At 42.6% G+C, this 20,640-nt stretch overlaps 2 protein-coding genes across 8 annotated transcripts in view; one reads left to right on the forward strand and one right to left on the reverse strand.

Annotated features, from left to right (window-relative positions):
* PHC3 (polyhomeotic homolog 3) overlaps window positions 1-20,640 on the forward strand; it is a 116,525-nt gene that overhangs the window by 40,554 nt on the left and 55,331 nt on the right. For all 7 annotated transcript variants that reach the window (XR_012906288.2, XR_012906287.2, XM_075937894.2 and 4 more), the window contains one exon: window positions 19,234-19,474. Coding sequence is in view for 5 of the 7 variants with exons in the window: in XM_075937894.2 (XP_075794009.2) it covers window positions 19,234-19,474 (241 nt within the window). In the remaining 2 variants the exon portion in view is untranslated. The remainder of the gene's footprint in view (window positions 1-19,233; window positions 19,475-20,640) is intronic.
* LOC142830791 (A-kinase anchor protein 4-like) lies at window positions 12,989-15,361 on the reverse strand. The gene has a single exon (XM_075937895.2). The coding sequence runs from the start codon at window positions 15,344-15,346 to the stop codon at window positions 12,989-12,991; it is 2,358 nt and encodes a 785-aa protein (XP_075794010.1). The 5' UTR covers window positions 15,347-15,361.

A 20,640-nucleotide genomic window follows, 5' to 3' on the forward strand; every position in this document is an offset into this window, starting at 1 on the left:
CCCTTTTATATTGAACTAGAAGCCTTACATGGCATTGCCTGGGTTCTTCAGGGCAGGAGTCCAGGAGTGTGGTGGGTGCAAGAGTTAAAGTTGAGGAGGGGCTCAGGACAGAGTGCTAGGGATGTGGGGAATGCGGGAGTCGGGGTAGGGGGTGAGGAGGGGCTCAGGGCAGGGAGTTGGGAGAAGGGGTACTCTGAGCAGGAAGTGGAGGTAGTCACTAGCTTCTCCCTGGGGGAACCCCAAGGCAGTGGCTCCCTCCCTCCCTTCCCTCTGGCCTCTCCCAGTACGTCTCTCCCCCCGGCTCTTCCTGGGATGGGGGGGGGGGTGGCGGCAGGGTCTACCTACCTCTCCTCTGGCCCCTCCCAGGGTGGGAGGGAATGGTGAGGACTCCCTTCTTCCTCCCAACTCCTGTGAGGGTGGGGGAGAGCAGGGGGTCAGCAAGAACTATCTCCTAGGCAGGAGGGCTTCACTAACCTGGTCTGGTGGTAGACAAGATGGTGAGCCCCAGCCCTGCTGGCCACTCTCTTGGTGGTATAGTACCCCAAGTGATCACTCTGGTGTATAGCGCTACCCTGCAGGGTTACTTCCCCCAGTGGCCACTGTGAGTATAGCGTCCCTCCAAACAGCCCGTCCCTTTCCATGCTATGGAAAACCGTCCCATTCCTGGCACTCCCAGGTTTCCTTGCACAACCAAACCTTGATCTTGTTTTAAATTAGAAGAGGAAGCTACATACCGAATTTGGTGGCCCTAGCTCTTACTGTTTAGGAAGAGTTCTTGAACAGACAGACTCACACACAGACACACATACACATTTCTAAAGTATATAGCTAGATATGTAAAACCATACCTCTCCATCTCTGATAGAGTTCATCCATCAGTTGCTCAGCAGTGCTTCATAACATCGCAAATATTTGAGGATCTGTAACCTCACTCCTGCAGGGTAGAGTTGCTTGTCATTGCTGGAGTTGCCTGTCAGCTGTTCCAGGTCATTTTCTTCCTGGTAGTACACACATGGAGACACAATACAAGCTTGGTACTTGCCCTTTCTCCTGTGATCCGGCCAGCCGAGATAAAGCATAGGTGGCACGCTGCCAGCCTCCCTCTCCTGTACCAGGGGAAGCCTGTGGCTGATTTCCCCCTTTTTTCTCCAGGAGAGAGGCCGCAGGGGTGGGGCTGGGCTGGGCTGTGGCTGTGGCAGGGCAGCCACTAGCCCTTCCCATAGCCTGCACCCACTCTCCCCCAAATTCCTGCATATGGGTCTAAGGACTCTCTCCTAAAATTGGCACAGCGGTTACTTGCTTTTTCTCATTTGTCTTCTTTCCTTTCTCTAGCTTCCTCCCTTATACTCCACTCTGCTTTTTTTCTGCAGCAAAACAAGACCGAGTTTATTAGTTGCCCCTGTTTCCACATTAAAATCTTACACAAACAGAAGTCTGGGCCATTTCTGCTGGAGACCTATGACTCAGTACAGTTTCCCTCCATACAGGCCATAGCATGTTGGTGGCATCTTTCAGACTTCCATTTGTTTGTTTTTACAATATAGAATATTTTCACAATTTTTGACAAAATTTTCGTAAGGTGCCCAAAGGTATATGTATATTTCAGCCCAGACGTTAGCTAGACTGCAACTGTAATAACCCTTTGTTACATCCCTAGATCTCAGCCCTCAAACCCTAACAACTTCTCAGTGACATGAGATAAATACTATTGCATTTTGAGAGATTCCAGAGTGAGCAAAGTGAATAATGCAACAGGCTGTGAGAGAGGATTCACCCTCCCATTACCACTGCAGTACTACAGCTGGGGAGACAAAATACTGGTACTGGCTGTGACACAGCAACTTGCACTTACCTTCTTCTGAATTGACATGCCCAACATAAACCTGAATTTGTTATGGAATTTCTGAAGCTATTGTGGCTCTTCGTTTTCACCTTACTAGAAGAATTTTGCTCTTCAGTCTTCACCCATGCCACCCTAAAATACAGTACAAAGCAAAAGTAAGGGGGAGGGTAAAAGAAACCTGCTCCCTCCATCATAGAGAGGAGGATGCTTATCATTGCTGACTTCATTAGACTGCCAGCTGAGAGCCCAGTTCCTGTTAGCTTTGGCTTTATGACATAATACTGGGAGTTAGATGATTGGTTTCTAAGTGACCATGGCATAGTGAACCCAGTTACAATGAACTACTACGTCTTCCCTAATATTTTCAGAAATGTCTGGTTTGTCAAGTTCTATTGTCCTAAAAACTCAAATGGTATGTCTACATGGCGTTTGGGATGTGTGATTCGCATATCAGGGAGACCTACATGTGCTAACTCTTTCCAAACTAGTACTGTATGTTAAAAATAGAAGTGTGGCCATGTAGCACAGTTAACTTGTGTTAGCCACTCAAATATGTCTCTAGAAGGACAGACAGGTTTGTACTCAATTGGAACTACTGCCATGCTATCATGGTCACACTGCTATTTTTAGCATACTAGTCCAAGAAAGTTAGTACATGTATGTTAACCCAAGCAGAAAATAACATCTCCCAACTGCTGTCTAGACATAGCCTAAGGAGTATTATGTGACTCTTGATAAAGTTGCATTTTTGGTGCAATAAATCACAGAAATCTCAGATAGTCAAAACCTATTAGGTCATCTAGTTCTTTTGTCAATGTAATATTCATTGTTGAATATAGTGTTTTTTTCAGTGGTAGTTTTAAATATCTCAAATTCTGTGGTTTTTACCTCTTAGCTTACATACTTCTCCACATTCTAGTACCTTCCTCTGTCAGGTAGGTAGTTTTCTGACTAATATTTTCCTGTATTAATTTTATCCAGTTATTTCTAGGATTTGTCTAGGCTGCAATTTTGTTTGTGAAATAACTCAGGTTAACCAAAAACAAATATCTGTGAGTGTCTAGACTAACATTTACTCTGCTAATTTGAGTTAGTTGGACCTAATTAACTTGAGTTGCAGCACAACCAAAAACGGTAGTGCAGGGCAGTTCTTAAAATATTTCTCTTCCAAACTGCACTGTATCACACTAAATAATTCTCTGTTTCTTGGTGTTGATTCTCCTATATTTATATTGTTATGGGCCTCTAATTATAGAGGCAAAGTGGATGAAGTAATACCTTTTATTGGATCAACCTCTGTTAGTGAGAGAGAGAAGCTTTTGAGCCATACAGAAATCTTCTTCAAGTCTAAAAGCTTTTCTTTGTTACCAACAGAAGTGTCTGCAATATTCTGGAACTGACATGGCTACTACAATAGTGCATGCAATATGTCCTTCTGAAGTTTAACTTAGCCAAGAAATATATATTTAGTGCTTTTAATCTTTCCTCATTAATCATTTATTTCATCCTTTAATAACTTGCTGTTTTCTGAACTCCTTCCAGTTTGTCAGTATTATCCCAGTTTCTGAGGTGTCAAGAACTAAAAGTTCTTATACAGGTTGTACCTTCCTGGTCCAGTGCCCCTTGGACCCTGACTGGTCCAAATCAGGGAATTTGCTGGACCATAATCACTTCCCTCAATTTGTTGGCAGTGCTCCTACTAATGTAGCCCCATATTCTGTTAGCCTGCTTGGCAACAAGGACACACTGACTCATAGGCCTCAATTGGAGTATTGTGGCCAGTTCTGGGCATGACATTTTAAGAAAGATGTGGATAAAGTTGAGAAGGTCTAGAGAAAAGCATAAAAAATGCTTAAAGGTGTAGAAAACATGTCCTATGAGGGAGGGCTAAAAGAATTGAGCTTGTTTAGTTTAGAAAAGAGAAGACTGAAGGGGGACATGATAGCTGTTTTCAGGTATCTAAAAGGGTGTTACAAGGAGGAGGGAGAAAATTGTTCTCCTTCATCTTTGATGATAGTATAAGAAGCAGTGGGCTTAAATTGCAGCAATGGAGGTTTAGGGTGGACAATAAGAAAAACTACCTAACTGTTAAAAACTGGAATAAATTGCCTAGTGAAGCCATGGAATCTCCATCACCGGAGACATTTAAGAACAGGTTGGATAGGCATCAGGGATGTTCTAGAAGGTACTTGGTCCTGCCATGAGGTCCCTTCCAATTCTATGATTCTATGATATTCAGCTTTTCCTCCATTGTAATTCCCAAGTCTTTTTCTGCAGAACTGTCACTTAGCCAGTAGGTCCCCAACCTGTAGTGATTCTTCCATCCTTAGTGCATGACTCTGCTCTTGTCCTTGTTATACCTCATCAGATTTCTTTGGGCCCAATCCTCCATTTTGTCTAGGGGTCACTGCACCCTATCCCTACCCTCCAACATATCTACCTCTCCTTCCCCTCCCCCACTTAGTGTCATCTGCAGACTTGCTGAAGGTGCAGTCCATCACATCATCCAGATCATTGATGAAGATGTTAAATAAACCGGCTCCAGAACTGACCTCTGGGGCACTTCCCTTGATACCAGCTGCCAACTGAACGTCGAGCTATTGATCACTACCCATTGAGCTCGACAATCTAGCCAACTTTCTATGCACCTTTATAGTCCATTCATTCAAGTCACTTCTTTAACTTGCTGGCAAGAATACTGTGGAAGACTGTATTAAATGCTTTGCCAAAGTCAAGGCATATCACGTCCACTGCTTTCCCAATCTCATATTACTGTCTGTAACAAACTGCTTTGGAACAGTAGCTTACCCCAACATTATAGGGCCAACATAAGGAGGTTTCGCCTTTAATGCATCAATTTGATCAGCAGATGAGATCTTGGTTCCAAAAACATGCTCTTCCCTTCTAGATGATCTTAATGTATGCCATGAGTTCCCCAAAGGAATGCCTTTTTCTCTTGGTAAGCTAGTGAAGAATACGCAGAAGCTGACTGATATTTTACATGTGGCCTTGGCATGAAAGATAGGATGCATGATGGTCTTATGTATGGGTAAGTATATAAAAATCTTATTGCATAGCTCTTTCTCCATTCCACCAGTGGCTAAATAAATGGAATATAAATAGCAGGTTCTATCTTAGGGATTTGAGCAGTTTTAATCATATGCTATGCTGGGCTCTCTAGTAGTAGTTTCAGTAAATGAGAAACAGCAGCAGGATTGAACTAAGGCTACCCCAAAGTAAAAGATTCCAAAAAGTTAGTCCTCTTCAAGGGGAAAAATCTTGTTCCACAGCAACTTTACTCTGCATTGCCAGTCTCTCAGCCTTAATGTCTAAATATAATTCTAAGTGTATGTCTATGCTGCACACGACTGGTGGCGGTGAGTAGAGTATGTATAGTTACATGTGGCAATGAAAAGCAGGCTACGTCTACGCTGTGGTGTTCAGTTGCACATGATAGTAATAGGCTCTGGCAGAGGGAGGCAGCGGGGAAAGATGCCCACACTAGTATTTTCTGCAAAGCCTTTCCCTGCTAAAGTTTTAAACTGCAGTGGGAAAAGGCTCCTGCAGCCCCCTGTGGCAGGGAATGGTTCTAGCAGCAGGGAACTGACAGAGCTTTTCATCCTACTGTGCCTGGTGGACAGTTTAAGCAGAACTTTAGATTAGACCCCAGATGATTTCTCAGTGCAGTGGTTCTAGCTTGAGTGTGTTGTATGTGGTGGTTTCTGGAGTTAGATCCATTTGAATCAGTAGAACAGGAAATTTCTCCAGGTCTTTTCCAGAGTAGGTCACAGTAGGTCTGTTTCAAATGGTTTCCTGTTTTTCACATGTGCATATCTAGCAGTCTGGGCACCGCTGAGGATGTCAGCTCAAGGCAAGTTGCTCAAAACCAGGGCTACTTACAGCCCTCAACTGGAGACCTTTTCCAAACAGGACACAAACCAGTCACACAGAGCACTTCAGCTGCCAGTCTGGCCAGCAGGAAGCCTCACAAGCAAAACCCCTCAGACATCCCAGCTTTCCCTGTGCCACAATCAGCCCCGGACCGTACACACAGCTGAGAGGTTATAAAACCTGATCTCACCAACTCCGAACAGATCCTCCCAGTCCCAAAGAACCAGCCACAGTCCCAGGTCAATTTATACTGTAGATCTTACCCTCAAGAGCACGATGAGTCAGTCCGTTAGAATCTAATATTTAAAGGTTTATTTATAAAAGAAAGAAAAGGTTGAGAGTAAGATTAAGGAGAATACATTGTATACATCAGTCACCAAGTTCTTGATATAGGCTATTGGCAGAAATGTTACAAACTGCTAGCTTAGAAGTCTCTGGTGTATATCCTATATTAGGACGGGTCAGCAATCCTTCCCGGTTCTCTGACCCTAGCAACGATGCATCTGGAATCAGGAGCAAGATTGAAGACAAGATGGAGAAGGCTTCATGGGATTTTTATATTCCTGGTGTCTCCCAAACTGAAGCTGATCACATGATCAAGTGTCTTGTCTCACATGCAAGTAGCCATTATGCACTGGCTGGTCTGCAGGCTTCCAGACACATTCCTTAGGTGTGCATTGGCCACTCTGGCTATGTCTACACTACAATGATCTATCAGGAAAAGGTATGCAAATTGCACTCCACAATGTGCATACCTTTTTGCGATAGTTTTTTTTTTTGGAAGAAGCTTTTCCAAAATTTAGCCCATCTACACTGGATGAAATTTTGGGAAAGCCTCCTCTCTCGGAAGAGCCATTCTTCCTCCTTCCATGAGGAAGACAGGGCTTCCGAGAGAGTGCATCTACTTTTCCTCAAAAAAAAAAAAAAAAAAAAAAGCGGAAGAGCAGACGCGTTCCCTGGATGCGGCTGTGTAAACCCCCATAGTGTAGACATAGTCAGAGAGCTGTTGTCCATGGAGCAGTGCTAATTATCATAGCTATTCACTGAACAATCCTTTTCACAATAGGCAGTCCAGGCCCATTGCTCCCTCCCAGACAGAGAACATTTACAATACAAGAACAGAACCCATATTTATAACTTCACATACAAAAATCATACAAGTACCTGATTGTCATACATAGAATCAGCAAAGCATAAGCTTTCATTTGACACCTCACATGGCCAACTTTTTACAGAATTTGGGGGCAAACACCGCCTATGGGTGCAACACTGATCTGTCTGCTCACTTGAAAATCCAATAATGTGACAGAAACCTCTGGACAAAACATAGCAACTATCTAGAATGTGGGGTGCACAGTATGTGGAATTGCAAAGTGACATTTCTTTTTTTGGGGGGAAAGATGTGATTCAACAGTAATTGTCAGTTTTTAAAGGATGAGCTGTAGTACTGTGCATCATGTTACTTCTCAGATGCACTATTCCCAGTAGTATCCCGTAAGGGATTCTACTGTTATTAAAATCCATTGTGTTAATCAGCCTTCAGACCCTACCACCCTGTTGTTCAGTGCCTATCTTTTGAGAGCTTTCTACTCATCTCTTGAAACTGCTTCCTTTCCTTGTCCTGATTCTCATATGTGAGTTGTAACTACAGCACCATCAGGAACCTGGAAGTGCTCCGGGCAGCTGGACCATTGGAGCTGCTCTGCCCCCAGGTTCCCCGATTCAGCGGCTGATAAAATTGACCAGCGGCTGAATCAGGGACGCCTAGGGCAGAGCAGCTGGGGTGCTGCCAGGTTGGTCCCATAAGCACTGCCCCTCGGGGTTGCGGGACCCAACCCGGCAGCGCCCCAGCTGTCCCCGATTCAGCCGCTGCTGAAATTGACCAGCGGCTGACTCCAGGAAGCCTGAGGCAGAGCTGCTCTGCCCTGGGCTTCCTGGAGTCAGCCCCTGATCAGTTTCAGCAGCGGCTGACTTGGGGACACCTGGGACAGAGCAGCTGGGGTGCTGCCAGGTTGGTCCAATAGCACCGAGGAGCGGCGCTGTGGTACCAACCCGGCAGCACCCCAGCTGCTCTGCCCCAGGCGTCCCCAAGAGCAGCTGGGGTGCTGCAGGGTTGGTCTCACCGCGCCAAGGGTCGGCGCAACCGGACCAACCCGGCAGCACTCCAGCTGCTCTGCTGCAGGTGTCCCTGATTCAGCCGCTGCTGAAACTGACCAGCAGCGGCTGAATCAGGGACGCCTGGGGCAGAGCCGGACTATTGGAAGGGGGGGCTATGAGGGGTCTGGGGTGGCATCTCCCCCACCCCACCCCAGACCCCTCAGAGCCCCCCTTCTGATAGTCCGGCAAATCTGATAATCCGGCACCCCCTGGGTCCTAAAGGTGCCGGATTATCGGAAGTTTACTGTATATTGTTGGTGTTGCTGTGCCCAGCAGTGATTATGTGCTTTCAAGTGATTATGCCTGTCCTTTCCTTCCTACTGAGGATATGTTTAGCTAGATGCTGCTGACTGGGGATGTTAAAATGTGTTTGTTTTTGTAAATATGTAACTGCTGAGAATTTCAGCGGTTACATGTTTACATGTGCCGGGGGGGGGGGGGGAGGAGAAGGGAGGGAGGGAGGCGAGGCAGGAACCTGTGCTCATCTGCCCCTCCCCATGCTGCCTCTGCATGGAGGAAAGGCAGGCGGCTTGGCAAGATCCGGTAGGTGCAGGGAGTCAGCTTGAAAGCTGGCTTCCTGTGTGTATAGGCTCCCACCGCCCCCTACCCACTCTCTGCACTGCTGTTTCTGCATCAGAGGCAACAGTCTGCAGTGCTTGCAGGAAATCAGCTTTAAAGCTTTTAAGCCAGCTTCCCATGTGTACTGGCTCCCACCTTGTCATCCCCCCTCTCTCCCCGCAGTGACTGTCTCTGATACAGAGGCAGCAGTGCCAGGGGAGGGGAGCTGTGTGTAACTGTGAGGGTTAACTGATGAGCCTAAGCTCATCAGTTCACCATGTACTCGAGTACACAATCACATCCTTACTGCTGACTAGCAGTCTGGTTGTACTTCTTTGAAAATGTTCAGTGGCTATACTTGCCACATGTATATTGTGTAGACATTTTGAAGTTACAGTTTAATGTGTAACTAAGAGCTTCTGCTGCAGTAAATGTTGTTTCCTTGCTCTTCCTCTTTTCCCTGCAATTCAGAAAAGCAACTTGTACCGCAACATAAAGATGAGAATAAAGAAAGTTAATAAAATAGAGAGATTTTCTATTTAAAGTAGTGCTAAAAGCCGTGGAAAAAATATCAAAATTAAACATTTACTAATATGATTGCCAACTATTCCTCATATGTAGTATCTCTATTCAGTGTTTCTGGATCTCTTCCCAAATGACAAATAATAGTTTAAGTACAGCGTCAAATTAATGGTGATCGTAGTTTTACAAATGTGTGTAATTTACTTGAACTTATTGTGGGGCAGGGAGAGGGTAGTTGTGAAAGTTTGGGAAGAAAGTATACCTTTGGCATAACAATTTGAAAAGCTTTTAAATGGCAACCTTCCTAAAACTATTTCATTTCACACGAGTTTTCAGATTAATGTTAATGTATCATTTACTTTTCCTAAAATCCTGGTTTATGGGATGGTAAAAAATCTTAAATTCTGGCATAACTTTACTGTAACATCTGTCCTTTGAATTTGTTTTAAGTGTGGTAGCCTGCCTTTTCTCATGACTTAGCTGTTCGTTCATTCATGTTCTATTTAGTCTGACCCTTTCCAGATAAAGTCCAATAAACCCAAAGAAAAATAACTCTTCTCCTCTAGCTAGGCTCAACCCCTGCAGTCTCTTCACCCTTTCCCAGGTTCTGCAGCATACAGAGGAAATGTACACTAGGAACTCCAGCTCCAAACTCAGTAATCCTCCTTTGTCTTGCATCAGGGTGTTTCTGTACCATGTTTTGCACTGAACCAGTAGTGAAACCTAGACCTTCTGTCTTTTCCAGGTTCCAGTCCAGTAATCAATGGCAACTCATTTCTATTCACTCAGATGCCCCTCAACCTCTATGGATTTCATACTACTTTGCCTTGTCCTCAGGCCCTTTTCCATACCCCCTCACTGTGCATATTGGTGTTTGCCTTTCTCTAGTCAACCTTTCTTCTACTCTCTAGCAACCAGAAAGGGACTGCAAAATTCTTTTCCTATCTCCCTACAACCTTCCTGCTCCTCTTTCTCCCTTTATGCACACTATCAACTTTCTCTCCCTGATGGACTTCATCTTCAGTTTGGCCTGGCCCACCCTCCAGGTACCTTAATTAAACTTTATAACTCCACTTCAGCTTTTCAGTGCAAGAGTGAGGTACCTATATACCATGAGAAGAAGGTCGAATGATGGGAGGGAGGGGAATTTAAGTGTGTTTCGTATTTAGAAAATAAAACTTTTAAATAACACGTGCCTGTTTTCATATTCATTGTTTTGCTTGCATGATGTATCCTATGCCCCCCAGACTTTGTCTTTTAAAGGTAGGGACTCTTCTCTGTATTTGGAAAGTAGCTAGTATTTATTTTTTGTATTGCCACAATATAAATAGTAATAGGCAATTTAGCTTGTATAGGCTAACTTCTTTCCTAACTATCAACTACAGTGTTCAAAAAGATGGAAGCAAACAGATATTCCAGGTTTATTCCAATTGGATGCTGACTAGATGGCATCTATTGTGTAATCTAGTATGTATTTGAGATAATTTGTCTGTCTGTTCAAGAACTCCACTTAAACAGTAAGAGCTAGGACCACCAAATTTGGTGTACAGCTTCCTCTTATCATAACTTAAAGCAAGGTAAGGGTTTGGTTGTGCCAGGAAAATGGGATGTGCCTAAAATGGGATTGCTTCTCATAAAACCATACAGAAAAGAGACAGAATCACCAGGCATGTAAAAGGGCTTGCTGGGGGGTGTATCCACCCCTCTGTCTGTGATTGCCCTCCAAGCACCCTTTAGGGAAGGGCAGGGGGCTGAAGGACCCCTCCCCCAGATTTATACAAGGACATTGCTGGATGTTCTCCTTCATCAGAAAGCGAAGGCTAAATGCACAGTTTGGTGCATTCTTCACTCTGGCTGGAAAGTGCAGGGGGCAGACAAGCTGTGTACTTTGCTCTCACTCCCTCACTAGGGATAGAAAAGGGAAAAGCAAGCATCCCTGATACGAATTTGTGGTGGGATGCTTCAGTCCCTCCTCACCCACCCACCCCCTTCTCATTCCCTCACCCAGGCAAAAGGGCTTCTGCGGGCTGCATCAGGCCCACCAACAGGGTTGATTCAGCCCATGGAGGTCCTGCTGCTCCCCCACCCAATCAGGCCCTAAGGATAGGGGAGTACACAGTGCTTAGAGTCAACCCTGGTGGTTGACTCTAAGCACTGCGCTCTAGAGGTCGGGGAATGAGAGACTTCGCACTCCTCCCATCCCCAGGCCAATCAGGGTCTGGGGGCGCAGGGAAGCATGTGAAGTCTCCTCCCACCCTGCCCCTGCAGGAGTGCGTGGCGCTTAGGCAGGGCAGGAGGAGACTTTGTGTGCTCCACTTGCCCCCAAGCCCTGATTGACCTGGGGGCGGGGGAGAGCATGCAGAGTCTCCTCCTACCCTGCAAGAGTCTTGGCACTTTGTCAGCCACCAGCTGTTGCTTATCTGGCAGATGACTCTAAGCGCGGTGCTCCCTTGCAGAGCGGGGGCAAACTACCCATGCACCCCCACCCCCAGGCCCTGATTGACCTCGAAGGGGTTGGGGAGGGGAGCGCATGAGGAACTGACAGCTGTTCAGAACAGCTGGTGGTTCTCTTTGGGGGAGGACGGGGGCTGGGGCAAAGTCTTCACATGCTCCCCCACCCACAGATCAATAAGGGTCTGTGGGCGGGGAAGCATGGAAGTGTCCTGGCTCCGCCCCTTCCATCTGAGGCCCCGTCACTTCTGGGGCGGCCCGGGGCCATTTCAAAAATTTCTGAAGTGTCACCCAGTCAAAAATTATTGCCCATCCTTGCGCTAGCCCTTACTTCTACACTCCCAGCCCCCTGCCCTGAGCCCCTTCTCACTTCCCAACCCTGATTCTTGCACCCCCTATACACACTAACCCCCTGCCTTAAGTCCCCAGCTCTGACTCCTGCACCCCCCATGGACCTCGCTCCGATTCTCTCTTCCAGGATCCAAGCAATACTGGGTAAATGTGCTAGTTAACTAGTAAAAAAGAAATTCTGGTGCTAAGAAAATGTTAAAATTAAACACAATTTTTAACACAGCGTAAGAGGTTTTTGAAGGCATTGGGAACAGTTTTTAGGAAGTGTCTTATGAACTAGTTTTGTCTCATCAGTTATAAAAGTCAAGGAAAATTCATCCTTATTTTGTTATTTCCTAATTGGAAAATCTTCAAAGATGTGCAGTAATCAGTTTCATGTATCCTCTCTTCTCTCCAGTCTCCCAATATTCAGAAGCGTTTCTAAACTCAATTTTTTCCGGCATTTTACAATATATGCTGTGTACGGAAGTAAAAACTTTGAAATGTAGACTCACCAGCACAACTGAGAAGTTTACTGAGAAGTGATTTATACCATCTTCCACAAACTCTAAACTTTCATTTTTTTCAAATAATGAAATGTCTAGCTCTTAAAGAGTGTTGAAGACGTGCTTTACTAAACTGTTCCAGAGTGAAAATAATAAGACTATGGTCAGTTTCACTACTACTATGTGGAAGACAGTGGACAGCAATAAAATTGGCAAAAATGATGTTAATTTTATACTTCTTAAGGAAGCTCTGAATCAGACACCTACTAGTCAAAGGTTGATATGAAAAAGGAAATGGTTGACTAGCGTCCAGAGACAACACCCTAGTAGAAATCACAGAACATATCCTTTCCATCTACTCTAGAAATGCTTCTAGCAAGGGACTTCCCTGGTGGACCCCTAAAAACTCCTTCTTGCCACCTATTTCTTTATTTTCTCCTCACCCCACTCTAGTTTTCATATCTACCTGTAGAGTAGCAGGTTTATTTCTCTGACTAGTGCCTTGTATTTTTCACACTCTGTTGAAGTGCTTAATAAAATAGTCTTCCTTTTTTAAATTTTTTTATTGATGTTCTTGCCCAGCTAGTGTATGACAGCCTGTTGAATTCATTGCAGTGCTGTCTTCTGCAAATGGCTTGTGATGTTCTTATTTGTTGCACCAGCAAAGAGTTGATGTGGGCGCTTAAGCTGGGTCAGAGTAACATGAGAGGGAGGAAGAGTCGGCACTTGCTTACAGGTTAGCAAGCAACCAGTCCAGCAACCCACAACGAGGCATGTTTCCCACAGCGGCATCCATCTGTTGTTTTTCAAAGTACCTCATTACCTCTTGGAGAATATCACCAACACTGTGGCCCTTCTTGGCTGCTTTTTCAGCCAACTGGGGAAGCTTCTTCAAATCTCCTTCATTTTGATTCATGAATGACAGGTTGGGCACATTGAAGTGGGATGCAGCCATCCATTGAAGGATAGCCTGGAGTTCTTTGTTCAGGGAACTGTTGTTAGCATTCTGATTGTTCACTATCACTTCAGAACCAGATGATACTAGCTGTTTTCCGTTACCCTTGGTTTGTGAACTTTTCCTGGGTAGTGCTGCTGTTTTTGAGGATGAAGCACCAAAGGCATTCTGTTCATCCAACATGTCACCAGCTAAATCTTGGGTGTTGTTTTTGACCATGAAAAGACACAGTTTCATCACAGATTCCACCAGTTGATCAATAAATTGCTTGTTCATCTGATCCATGTTGTCAGATTGATCTGTGGCTGAATTGGTTGGTTTAGATAAAGCCTTTTTGCTAGACTTGCTTTCACTGCTCACAGCCTCTTTATAATTCTTGTTTGTTTCAAATGCATTGTCATCTATATTGAAACCAGCCTCACATAAGACCTTCTGAATGATTGATAAGAGGATATTTGATATGTCTCCCTTTTGGGAGTCAAGTTGGTCATTCCTTGCCCCAGAGTGCCTTGATCCAGTAGCCATCGACAGGGACTTGGAACTCTGGCTGCTCCCAGCCTTTTCAAAATGAGAATCACGAGAAACATATCCAAACGAAGTGGAGCCAGACTCATGTGTTGACTCTTTGCCATTTGTCTGTTGTAACAGATGTTGTTGTATCAACATTAATGCAGTCACAATGAGGTCTTTTGCATACTTATCCATTGAGCAATGCTTTTCTGAAGTTTTGCTTGACGTTGATTGACACTTGCTGGATCCTCGGTCTTTATCCTTCCCTTGACTATGCAGTTCACTTTTCATTGCTGTAAATTGCATGCCCTGAGATTTGCTGTCTTGGGAGCCTGTTTTAACTGATGTGTATGCCAGGCTTTGAGACTTGGACTGCTTTTCATCTCCTGCTAAGGCTTTAAACAGGCGTTTCACCATGGCTTCCAAAATTTCAGTAGACTTTTGGCTTCCTATGTTGAATAGATTCTTCTTCACTGTGGAAACGAAATCAGAATCTGTCATGAGCACCCCTGTGACATTATGTAGATTTTTCATAGTTGAGTCTATCAAGTCTGATATGACGTCTTTGGTGTGTTTGAGGACTACTCTCTTCAAAACTACACAAGCTGGGGTTGTCTTTCCATCCTTCCTTTGGACTTTCATGGTCTTCATGAATGAGAACATCATGTCAGAAGCAACTTGATTTGCATAAACCATTAACCCCTTGCTTACCGAAGTACCAGAATCATCATGTCCAGACTGTTTTGCTTGCTGACACATTTGTTTATCTCCAGGCTTTCCTCCTTGCTTTAAACCACTTTGATTAGACATCTCACCGTAGAAGAGTGATGTTTTTTTGGATCCTGAAGTATCTTCCTTCCTGGCTGCCTTTTCTTGAGATGACCTGGGGGATGGTAATTTACCCTGTGGGTCCTGTGTGCTTGCCTCAACAGCCTCATTAACCATTTGTGATGCGATTTTGCTCACTGAACCACGGGTATTATTTTTCCCTTCACCAGCTGAGCCATGAATACCCTGACGTATAAACTTGTTGGCAGTGCCTTCCAGTTTATCTGTGATCTCTTTACGTGCCATTTGAACAACCAAAGAACACAGCTTATTTACATAGTATGAAACATCATCTGGATCTCTCTTTCCCTTTTGGGCACCAGCAGACTTTAAAGATGTATCACTGTTCTGGGACAATGATGGATCATTGAAGGTTTCACTGCCTTTGCGTTTCTGTGGAGCATCTGAAGGGGTCAGTGCATGCTGGAATCCAACTGCATATTTCTGAAGGTCATTGTTGAGCCAGCTCACAACACTGAGTTCATCAGTTGAACCTTGTTTAAAAAGACATACTGCTCCTTCAGTCTTAGAATGATCATGTTTCTCATTGTCCTTTATTACAATGACTTCCTTTTCCTCCAGATTCCCCAGATCAAGTTCATTTGAAGGTTCAGAGATGCTGCTGGCATGGCTAGCAGCTTTCTTTGCTTTTGAATCTTTGTCCTTTATATTCAGGCTGGAGACATCAACAAAACAGATCACTTTCCGGTCCTGGTCCTTCTGTTCATCAGGGTTGTAGAGGTCTACTTTACACACACCTGCCTGGCTATGTAACCAGTCAACTTCCTGAGACATAGTTGCAGGTTGATAATAGGACTGTGCCCAGGACCGTCAAGTGTTCTTTTATCAATTGCGGTGCTTTTGATGACCTTGCCAGACTCGAGATGTTGCCTCCTCTCTCAGCTTTCCATGCTCTTCTACTGCCAGATGGGCTCTTTACCACTGTTGACTCATGGTTTCTATAGCAGCAGTGATGTCACAAAGAACCAATTTCACCAACAACCAATGATGCGTTGGCAATGTTTTAAAAGTGGGCTACTATAAATGTTTCCTTTAGCCTGTGTTAAATCTGTGTCATTTGGGTTTGGAGGGTGTTTTATGATGTGATCTGAGGGAATGGAGACTTTATTTTGTTTTCCTTATAAGCAAAAAACTTTTTGTAAACATAAACAAGGCATGAGCCCAATTTAGCAATGAAACTTGCATTAAATTGCATTTTCTGGATATATTGATAGTATAGGACAGAGGTTATCTTTTGATTAGAAGAGGGAGTTTAGAATGAAGATGGTGGTAGTGTCATGGTGTTTCCCCTAAGATGATGACATCACAAAGATCATAGCTCCCCAACAATGGCTGAACAAAAAAACCTCTAGACTTGAAAAACGTCTTATTTCTCTTTCCATTCCTTGCTTTTCTCTCATTTTCTTTTTTCTTCATCTTTCCCTTTTTTTATTTTCCTTCTTTTTTCTCTTTATGACCAGTCCATGTATCTTTCCCTCTTAAAATACAGTGTGATGAATATTATAAAACCACTCTCTCCCATTTTCAGATGATTCAAAAATTAACAAATTGTAGACAGTATACAAAGACATCTTGTCATCTGATCTCTCTGCCAGTGCAGGATTGTTCCCTATAAAATATTCACTATAGTTTTGTGAGATTAATGTTAAATCTCCCAAATGACATTTCTGTTTGTAGATTATTGTATGGCTTATAGCTCTCTGGAAAGGGTGGATGGTCCTTGTGCTCAAAGCATTGCGCTGGTACTCAGGAGATCTAGGTTCAGTTCTCAGCTTTACCACAGATTTCATGCTTGATCCCAGGCAAGTCAGATTCTTAATCCCCACTTCCCCATCTCTAAATTGGGGATGGTAACACTTCCTTTCTTTCATCTTTTGTTTGGATTGTCTAAGGTCCTTGGGGACGTGCTTTACTATTTGTATGTGTCATGCTTTTCATGATGGGTCCTTTAGACATGATTATACTACACATAATTACATACATATCTGTCACTGTCAGACACATGTCTGTCACTGTTTAGCAGTTAAGTATATTGTATAATAATCATAGCAGCAGCATTTTTCCTTCCATGATGTGATTTTTTTTCAGCTCAGTTTGCCTTTCCTATTGACTGCGCCATACACAATAACATACTTGTATGAACCATTGATGCAAAAATATTGTCCAGTACTTAGCAACTAATTATGGTATAATATCAGATACTAGATGTAGATAACATAGAAATAGGGTTCACAGAGGGGAATACCCTGATGAAGTACAGGTAGTTTCCTCATTTAGATCTAGGAGATTAAAAAATAAAGTTTCCATAAGAATTAAAAGCTGACAAAATTCTGGAACCACTAACGTAACTGAATATTCTCCTAAATGAAATAATCTTAAGTATCATTTATATTTTGAAATAGTATTTACCTTTTTTCTTTGATGCATTAGTTCACTGGATATGAGGAAAATACCTTTTTTTGCCTGGTAACCATGCATATATCTATTTTCGCTTAATGTCAAACTGATAAATGTGGCTGGCTGAAGTTAGGCATAGGTTGTGGCTGGCTGAAGTTAGGCATAGGTAGTTAGTTAGGCATAGGTATCCAGGTAAAAGTGACCCAGTTGTTTTGGATACTGTGTTTTAGTTCTTATAATTAATCCCAAAATAAACATCACAGTAGCAGGATGGGTTCAGAGATGGGCAACCAAAATGACAACAAGCATGGAAATGTTTATGGAAGGATAAGAGAATGAAAATGTGGGGTTTGTTTAGAGAAGACAAGAGGAATAGTAGGGAACACGGAGATGTATAAAATAGTGAACAGTATATAGCAAAGGTAAATTGGGCATGGCTCCTTAATCTTTCTCATAAAACGGGATCAAGGAGAGATTAGATGGAATTAAAAAGAACACATTTGAAATGAGTAAAAGAAAATACTTCAAAATTGTGATGAGATCTTTGAGACTAAGGTCTTTATAGGATTCACAAAAGGATTGGCTATTGCAAGTGGATATGTAGGGCTACCTATGATTAATGTTGCATGATACCTGTTTTCAGTTGCTTATAACTTTGCAAAATTTTAACCATTTGAGCTGAAATTTTCCATGCTGGGCGTCTCCCCCAAGCTTCCATGTGCATGCACGTGTTGAAATTTCAGTCCAAACATTTCAGCCATTTCCAAGAAAAATATGTTGATTTGCCCTGGTAAGAAAATTCTTGAGAAACATTTTCTTTGATAATCTCTAGAGTCCACATGCGTTGGAACAGGCACTTAAAAGTGGGTAATCTTTATATAAAAGATGTACCTTTTGCTGTCCCTGTGAAAATCCACTCAAATTTGGCCAAAGTATAAGCCTTTGGGAAGAAAATCAGTTTTCACATTCTCACTAGAGATTAGCTAGAGCTTCTCGGCTAAATTCTCCAAAGAGTCTCTGCTCCAGGCAGAGTTGAAAGGGAACATTAGGACTAGGATGTTGGTGAGAGCAGGGCCTGAACACTTCTCCATGCAGCCAGGAATAGAGGAAACAGATTAGTCCCATTTATAATCAAGGATCATTAAACGTGGTTGCATGGAGAATGGCACAACAAGCAACAGCTGGAGAGCTGCAGATGTGAGCTCTTGAAGCTGGCTACCTATTCTCTTTTCTGGCTCTTTCATGTACTGCAGAGAAAGAGCTTCTGAGCTGGATTACCTAGATAACATTGTGGGAGCTGAAAAATATGAGCAGAGATAGGGAACAGAACAGAAAAATCAATTGTCAGAAAGATTCATTGACTAATTTTATGTTCCATGAAACAAAGCTGTGTATATTGTGGACCACGGTGGGAATAAAAGGTATTTCATTATGGTTGAATAAATTAATGTTGCACACTGTATTCTTAACTTGAAATAAGCGATGCAATTTGTGCTACGCAATTTCGAGGTAATTTCAAAATAGCTTATTCTGAAATTTGGCACTGTCTACACAGCATTTATTTCGAAATAAATCGCTATTTTGAAATGTCCTTTCTCGTGGAATGAGGTTTACAGTGATGTCAGAATAACGAGCCTGTTATATTTCAAAATAACAGCACACTCAAAAGACACAGAATAGCTATTTTGGGATACCTCCAGTATCCCGAAATAGCACTGCAGTGTAGACATAGCCTTAGACGGCTCACCACTGAATTAAAGGGTGCTTTCAGAAGAATATGGTCCTGTTGTGTGGCACAGAACATATGTCCCTGACTAAAATTAAACAACCTCTTTGTTTTGTTTTTTTATATATATGTATGTTGGTAATTCAGTAATGTATCTCTTGAAAATTGTGAAGAAACAGCAATATGGGAGCAATTTGTCAGATTTAAAATCAAATTAGAGAAAATGTGTTTTCCAAAAATTAGTTTCTTTTCAAAAGTCTGGAGCAAATGGATGCTTGCTCCATAAAGCTTTTAAAAACAGCACTTTGAAAATGTTTCCTTTGTCACCAGTTTAAAGCTGAACTGAATAGTTGTCTTATTTACTTTAAATTATGTGATCTATAAAATACTTTGATGCTAAATTTGTGTAATTTTTATTTTTTACAGATATCTTGGTATCATTTGATGAAATACATCCTATACATTTGATAATTATTGTCTTTGACTTTAACATATTAGATTTCTATCTATACATTTTCATATATGGTTCTTTTCTCAGGTTCAGAACTTAACATTGCGCAGTCAGAAGTTGGGTGTATTGTGTAGTTCACAGAATGGCCCACCAAAGAACAGTAGTCAGGCTCAGTCATTGTCTCTTTGTACTAATAAAACTGTAACTGGTACCAAGGCCAGCCAACCGGATTCTCCAGACAGCAACAGAAAAGGAGACAGCCCAACTTCTGAGTGTCGAAGTACATCTGTCACACGGACATCAAGTATACATCAGTTAATAGCACCAGGTGCGATGAAGCTTTAGCTTTAAAAAGGTTGTTAAAGTTCACCTTGTTAGTTATAACACACAAACAAGTGTCTTGCCTCAAATAGTCATTGAATGTTTGAGATCTCAAATCATTTGAAGATAATTACTTTCTGTGGGGCTTAAAATATTTGTCTCTCTTAATTTTCTGTGCCTTCACAGAGAATGGGAGGAGAGGGAGAAAAAGAATGCAAAAACGTGTGTGTGTGTCTGTGTGTGTATATTGTCCAGCTTAGTTGTTGTGATATTTCAGTCCTTTTAGCACCCAAAGACCCATTCATGGTCACAACACCATTGTTCTAAGCAGCGCATGAACTCATAGGTAGACTGTCCCTGCCTCAGAGAGTTTATTATGTACTGAGGTTTAAAATAAGTTAAGAAAGTGTGTGACACAAACAAAAGGGGAAGAAAACTTGGTGAAATAGAAGATGAGATTAACCAATCCAAGACTATGCCCTTAGATTGCCCTTAATTTAAGAATTTCTGCTAGTTCAAGAGTAGGAAGTTTGCTATTGTAAATGAGCTGAGTAGGACTGGTGCAAGAGAAAGTCTGCAAGATAGAGGGCTCTTGAATTTTTGACCCCCATTGTTGTCAATTGGGAAATTAATCCATCCCCTTCTTTAAAAAATTAGATATCAAATGATATTTTTTCAAATGAAAGAGAAAATGGATAGGGTTGGGGGGAGGGATGGAGAAAAAGAAGGAAAAAGTCCCAGGTGTCAAACCAGAGGAAAATCCTCGGCATTTCAATTTCCTGTTGTAGGCAGTTATGACAAGGAGTCATCTGCTCCTTTTGGAGGAAGGGGAGTACACATGCCTGAAAATGAGGCCACTTTTAGATGCCTAATTATTATTTTTTTTGCATAACTTCAGACACTCACACTTTTACAGGTTCAATATAAATGTTGTAAATGAAAACTTTTTCAGCCCATTATTTTTAAAACCTATTTTGAAATAGCATTGACCAACATTAAATTAGAACTTTTAATCAAACCTTATTAATGCTAAAGTACTTACTACTTTTATATTATGCCTGTTTTAAAACAGGTAGCTGTAAATGCTGTTCTTTTGAAAATAGAGGGTGGGATATTTTTTTTTTAGATGAAAAGAAGTCTTATTAACGGTAGTGATAGAGATGCAGCCGTGTT

The sequence above is a fragment of the Pelodiscus sinensis genome, chromosome 10 (genome assembly GCF_052426305.1).
Source record: "Pelodiscus sinensis isolate ZL-2025 chromosome 10, ASM5242630v1, whole genome shotgun sequence".
NCBI lineage: Eukaryota > Metazoa > Chordata > Testudines > Trionychidae > Pelodiscus > Pelodiscus sinensis.

Coding starts and splice junctions, on each gene's coding strand:
- LOC142830791 (XM_075937895.2), bottom strand. CDS start 15,346: ATGTCTCAGGAAGTTGACTGGTTACATAGCCAGGCAGGTGTGTGTAAA.